Genomic DNA, 7,204 nt, shown 5'->3' on the forward strand with positions numbered 1-7,204 from the left:
CACACATGCCCTGCAGCATGTGCAATAACAATCATTTCCTTGTGCAATATACATAACTACCTGAATGCGCTTTATCTTTTCTCATTTACTTTATCTTGTGTGTATACTGTATAGTTTTTTTCTTTTCTATTTTATCTATTTAGTTTTAGTGTTAGAGAGGCATTGAGGGTGAAGAGCAAAGTAAGAATTTCATTGTACGGTGGAACTTGTTTTTATCTGTATACATGACAACAAAACAATTGATTGATTGATATATGTGTAGTATATTTGTATTTGTAGTATATCTGTAGTATATTTATAGATTTGTAGTTTATTTATATATTTGTTGTATATTTAGATATATATGTAGTATATTTGTATTTGTGGCCGGGCGCCTGGTGTAGATGAGATTTGTCTTAAGATGCTGAAGGCTCTGGACATGGTTGGGCTGTCTTGGCAGACACACCTCTTAGTGTCACATGGGGGTCTGGGACAGTACCTGTAAGGGGCAGACCGGGGTGGATGGGTGTAGACACATTTTAAAAAGGGGGACCGGAGGGTGTGTTCCAACTTCTCAGCCTCCTGGGTAAAGTTTATTCTAGGGTGCTCAAAGGAGGCTCCAGCCGATCGTCGAACCTCGGATACAGGAGGAACAATATGGATTCTGTTCTGGCCGCAGGACAGTGGACCAACTCTTTACCCATGTAGAGCTGCTGGGGGGCATGGGAGTTTGCTCATCTGATCTACATGTGTTTTGTGGACTTGAAGAAGGCCTTCGATCATGTCCCTCGGTTCTGTGGGGGGTACTGCGGGAGTATGGGGTATTAGGGGCGTTGCTACGAGCCATCCGGTCTCTGAATAACCAAAGAGAGAGCTGTGTCCGCATCCTCAGAACAGAGTCAGAGTCATTCCTGGTGCGTGTTGGCCTCCAGGGTTGTCCCTTGTCAATGATTGTGTTTGTGATTTTCATTGACAGGATCTCAAGGCACAGGAGGGTTTCCAGTTTGGGGACCTCAGAATTTCATCTCTGCCTTTTGCAGATGATGTTGTCCTGTTGGCTTCATCAAGCTGTGACCAGAGCTATGGCAATGAGGCAGTTTGCAGAGAGTGAAGCGGTTGAGATGAGAGTTAGGATCGGTGCAGCATCAGCAGTAATGCGGGTGTTGTACCGGACCGTTGTGGTGAAGAGGGAGCTGAGCCTGAACGCAAAGCTTTCAATTTCGTCATTCTACGTTCCAACCCTCACCTGTGGTCATGAGCTTTGCGTAGTGACTGAAAGAACAAGGTCGCGGATACAAGAGGCTGAAATGAGTTTCCTCTGCATGGTGTCTGGGCTCAGCCTTAGACAGAGGGTAAGGAGCTCAGACATCTAGAGGGAGCTCGGAGTAGAGTCGCTACTCCTTCACACCAAAAGGAGCCAGTTGAGGTGGTTCAAACGTCTGATCAGGATGCTAGGCTGGGTGCCTCCCTTTGGAGGATTTCCGGGTACGCCCAACTGGGAGGAGACCCAGGGGCAGACCCAGAGCCCACTGGAGGGATTATATATCCCGTCTGGCCTGGGAACACCTCGGGATCCCCCAGGAGGAGCTGGAAAACGTTGCTGGGTAGAGGGACGCCTGGGTCACCTAATGCCTCTAATGTCACTGCAACCCGACCCTGGATAAGTGGAAGATAATGGATGGATCTCATCAACCATAATATCTGAGTTTCACTCTCTGTTGCAGAGTTGGAAGAGAAAATCTGTTTGATTCTTCAAGTATGAAGGTACAGTCAGTGCCTGTTAGCTTAGCTTAGCATAAAGACTGGAGACAAGGGGAAACAGATTTACAGGTGTTTATTTCACCTGTGAGTCAGCGTGAACGTGAACTGTTCCTTTAATTTGAAGAAGCTTGAAGGTGTCAGTGTGCAGATTTGTTTCAGGTGAGATATAGATTATGATATCATAATGATGCTGAGTCAGTGCAGAAGAAGCCAAACAGAGCAGTGACTCATGAAGCGGTGTTACACATCTAAACACACAATAAATAACAGGCAGATGTTCAGGAACAGAATCTACATCAGACAGTGTGTTAGTGTGCCAGTGTCACACTCTCCTCCTTCACACAGCTGGAGAGCTGCACACCTGTGAGCTGCTTCCAGGTGCTGAAGGTGAGACTTTAAAGTGCCTAAAAAGAAACGAGGAGCAGCACGAAGAGGCTGTGATTTTGCTCTCCAGTGTGAGGGAGAAAAACATGGCAGCAGCTGACAGACCCTGACTGCCCCTCAGCTGATCTGTGCTGACTGTGATGATCGTACCTCGTCCTCGTGAGCTTCTTTCAGAGACTCGATCTCCTCCTCGTGCTCATCGTTTTTGGTGTTCAGCGCGTAAATGACCTGCAGACAGACACAGAGATGTTATTACCTCTTTCTATATTAATATTTTACATTGCAGCTGACAATCAATAACACCAGAGCATCATCTACATTCTGATTAAACAAGATCCAAGGACAGAGACCCACCTCAGATTAGTACATCAGTGTGTTTCATACCAGCAGAAACCTGATGCATTGTTAGACTATGAATGTGTAACATGGTCACTTATTTTGGATCATTTTGGTTTGTTTATCTCAAAACAGTCACAAGAGTCACAGAACATGGCTGCTGTTACCTGTACACCGTGTTTATCATAGACCTATATATATTATATAGGTACCTGTACATGGTGTGCAGCAGAAGCAGGTGTTTCAGGTGTGTTCCAGCCTCCTGTTCTCTGTGACTCTTTGATTCTCAGCAGAGCAGCAGCCATGTTCCTTCAATTATACATGATTATTTTAATGATGCAGCTGCTTTCATCTGCTGCTCTGCTCCATCCTTTCATCTCTGCTCTCTCTCTCTGTCTGTTACAGTGTTGTTACATGACTGTGAGATGAAGATGATGAAGATGATGAAGATGATGAAGATGAAGATAAAGGTGATGAAGATGATGATGATGATAATGATGAAGATGATGATAATGAAGATGATGATGATGAAGTTGATGATGATGAAGATGATGAAGTTGATGATGATGAAGATGATGAAGATGATGAAGTTGATGATGATGAAGATGATGATGATGATAAAGATGATAAAGATGAAGATGATGATGAAGTTGATGATGATGATGAAGATGATGAAGATGATGATGATGAAGAAGATGATGATGAAGAAGATGATGAGGAAGATGATGATGAAGATAATGAAGATGATAAAGATGATGAAGAAGATGAAGATGATGAAGATGATGAAGATGATGAAGTTGATAAAGATGATGAAGAAGAAGATGATGAAGATGATGAAGTTGATAAAGATGATGAAGAAGAAGATGATGATGATGAAGATGATGATGAAGATAATGAAGATAATGAAGATGATAAAGATGATGAAGTTGATAAAGATGATGAAGAAGAAGATGATGATGATGAAGATAATGAAGATGATGAAGATGATGATGATGATGATGATGAAGATGATGATGAAGTTGATGAAGATGATGATGATGATGAAGATAATGAAGATGATAAAGATGAGAAAGATGATGAAGATGATGATGAAGTTGATGAAGATGATGATGATGATGAAGATAATGAAGATGAGAAAGATGAGAAAGATGATGAAGATGATGATGATGATGTAGATGATGATGATGATGATGATGATGTTAAAGATGATGATGATAAAAATGATGATGATGATGATGATGATGATGATGATGATGATGAAGATGATGAAGATGCTGTCTCCAGCTTCTCAAAATATCACACCTTCGTGTTGTCTCTGTTCACCTGACAGCTCTGATGATGTAACCCGAGTGTTCTCTGAACTACAGTCAGTCAAAGATAAATAAAACATTTGTCGTATTGTTTGGTGCATGATGATGTCATTTCTCAGATGGGGGGGCATGAAGTTCTGTGTGTGAAATATTTGATACCTCTGGTCTGATGAAGGTCAACAACAAATGGTTAATGAATCTACATTAGGCTCATACAGTCATATAGAGCAGGGGAGTTAGGGTTCAGCAGGTGAGCAGTTCCCAGCTCGTCCGAGACATCGAACACCACACTGATCCCAAACTGAAATTATACCTCTGTTCTTATTGTTTATATCACAGTAACAGTCATTACAAGATACAAACATCGGCCTCTGCTTACCACTTCCTCTCTGCGGCTACAAAATAAAGGTCTCTAACGTCTGTAGGAGAACTAAACTACAAAATAAAGGTCTTTAATAACTGCAGGAGAACTAAACTACAAAATAAAGGTCTCAATATCTGCAGGAGAATCTCTGCAGCAGCCTGTTGCTCTGCTCTCCTGTTATGAGAGGATGAATGAACGTTCAGGTGAATCTCTGCTGCAGTTTGAAAGAGATCTCGTCTGTTTTCCTTAAAACTTTCCTTAAAGTCTCCTCAACTACATTTATTCTCTAAGACTGCTGTCATACAGCCTGTTCTCTCTGACCTCTGACCTCGCCTGTCATACAGCCTGCTCTCTCTGACCTCTGACCTCAGGTCCAGGATCTGATCTGGGACCAGCTGCAGACACAGTCTGATGTGTTCTGATTAGCTCTCTGAAACCTGATTCATGATCAGACACTCCCAGCATGCACTGGGGCAGAACCCAGTCTAATGGCAGCTTCTTTAAAAAGTTGCACATTGTGATGTTTCGATGTTCTCCACACATTCACTGTGAGCGGCAAACTAGCTCCAATACAGCCATCTATTGGCTGAGACATCTGTTTGTCTTCTGACATCACTTCCTGTTGATTTCTGTGTCAAGATCACAAATAAAATGTGTAAAAAGTGAATGGCACTGAAGTGCTCATTTCTCGCTGCACATGCTCATGTTATGTTATCCACATGTGATGAGGAGAATCTACACGTTATTACTTTTACGCTGTTGTGTTTCCCTGACTGCTCGCAGCTGACAGCACAGAAACAAAAGACATGGAGTGATGGATGTCTCATCATGTTACAACTGATGTATTTACATGAAAACAATTGTACTGTCAGACTGCTGCCTGAACAAGCCCGACAGTTCTGACACCTAATATCATCATACTGTAGCAGAGTGCTACACTACTACGCTACAATACAACAATACAATACTACTATACTACAATAATACACTACACTACACTACTACACTTCAATACAACAATATAATACTAAAATAATACACTACACTACACTTCTACGCTACAATACAACAATACAATACTACTATACTACAATAATACACTACAGTACACTACTACAGTACACTACTACACTACAATACTACAATACACTACTACATTGCACTACAATACAACAATACAATACTACAATAATACAATACACTACTACACTACAATACAACAATACAATACTACTATACTACAATAATACACTACACTACACTACTACACTACATTACAACAATACAATACTACAATAATACACTACACTACTACAACAACGCACTACATGACAATACAACAATACAATACTACAATAATACACTACACTACACTAGAATACAACAATACAATACTTAAATAGTATTCTACACTGCTACACTACAATACTACACTACACTACAATACAATACTACACTTATACAATAATACACTACAATACTACACTACAGTACAGTAATGGAGTCAGAATTGTCAGAATTGTAAATATTTATGGTTCGGTTTACTTTTGTTTTACATTAAAACTTCAAGTGTAAATTGTCAGGTTGGTCTGATAACTTCAGGACAACATGTGGATCACAGTGCATTGATTTGTCCCTGAGCTTCACTTAAGTGTTGCTCAGTTGCAATTTTGAAGCTTCCTGTGGAACCCCTGCGGCAATCTCCCTTTTTACACGTTTGTTTATCCATCAGGCTGTGAGACCATGTTATTCCAGCACCCTTCAGACCACTGTATAGGCCTCCAGAAGCTACTTTGAACCTTATTGCTAGTTGGGTCCCCCAGACACCCTCTCTGACTAGAGTGACTGTAGCTTCTTACATGTTGGTTGTGTATTGCCCATTAGTTGCTTTATCTGAATGAGCGTGGACCTTTTGGTTAGCCTCTTGTGTCCTGTAACCCTGAATACATCCAGTGCTGAGTCTAGTCAGAAAGGTTTTCTACAACCTGCTCTGATCATCTCTCCACTGCGCAGTGAATAAAACTCATCAGAACCAGCCACTGAATCGGACCACCGTACTACAGTGCAACACTACACTACACTACAGCACTACAGCTCAGTACTACAGAGCAGCAGCCTGAGTCTCTGAGCTCAGGTGGAAACGGAGAGCAGCTCTGCCAAACCGCTGCATCGCTCCGACATTACATAACAACTGTAAGCCTTTAACACACACACACACACACACACACACACACACACACACACACACACACACACACACACACACACACACACAAATAAACCTGTGAGCTGTTACTAATATAACCTGAGATAGAGAAATTCTTCCGCATCCTCCTCACATGCATGTTTACACAGCAGCCCCTCCATCCACGCCCCCACCTGCTCCACAAACACACACACACACACACACACACACACACACACGCACACACACACACACACACACACACACACACACACACACACACCTTGGTGAGCTGAGCTATCTTCTTGCTCATCTTCAGGTGCAGGTCCTGCGTGTATTCCAGCGTCAGTCCGTCGTAGAACATGCCGGAGGGGGAAGGGGGGGTGTACTTGGAGCTGGAGGTGGAGGGGGGGTTGTACGGAGGCTGCCATCCGGCCCCCGTCGCCATTTTCCCGGGTAGAGAGCGGCCAGGACGCGGTGGTTCAGAGAAAATGGAGCGGCTCGTTACATCCTCCCATCCTGCTGTCCGCCTCTGATCTGCTGCTACACAGAGTCACGGAGCCCCGCGACACCGACCAGCCGCGCGATACACCGACACAAAACGTGCACCCGCACCGGGAGCGCGCGCACAGGGATCAGAGCGGCGGAGACGCGCGCCAGATGCTCAGAGCGCGCGCACGGGTTCGATAGTTTTACGCTGCTTCAATGCAGATGTTTGATGGACAACACGCGCTGCGTTCACGGGCCGCGGGAAATATGGGAATCAATAAACCAGTGAAACCAATAACCAGTGGCATACTTATCTTCAATAGAAACGTGCTGCGTTTATGGGCCAAGGGAAATATGGGATCCATCAGAGGAGTTTAAACAGTAAACACTAACCTC

The 7,204-nt window shown here is 43.2% G+C and overlaps 1 protein-coding gene across 1 annotated transcript in view; it reads right to left on the bottom strand.

Moving 5' to 3' along the window:
- Positions 1-6,906, bottom strand: part of LOC138603496 (protein FAM184A-like) — a 33,256-nt gene extending 26,350 nt beyond the window's left edge. Inside the window, exons 1-2 of the mRNA XM_069675309.1 lie at positions 6,603-6,906; positions 2,275-2,352 (exon numbers count right to left, since the gene is read on the bottom strand). Of these exons, the coding sequence (XP_069531410.1) occupies positions 2,275-2,352; positions 6,603-6,767 (243 nt within the window). The 5' untranslated portion in view covers positions 6,768-6,906. The remainder of the gene's footprint in view (positions 1-2,274; positions 2,353-6,602) is intronic.
- Positions 6,907-7,204: the final 298 nt, after the last annotated feature.

This window comes from Semicossyphus pulcher, unplaced genomic scaffold (assembly GCF_022749685.1).
Source record: "Semicossyphus pulcher isolate SPU_LCO1_2020_fin unplaced genomic scaffold, fSemPul1.0.p SCAF_24, whole genome shotgun sequence".
Lineage (NCBI taxonomy): Eukaryota > Metazoa > Chordata > Actinopteri > Labriformes > Labridae > Semicossyphus > Semicossyphus pulcher.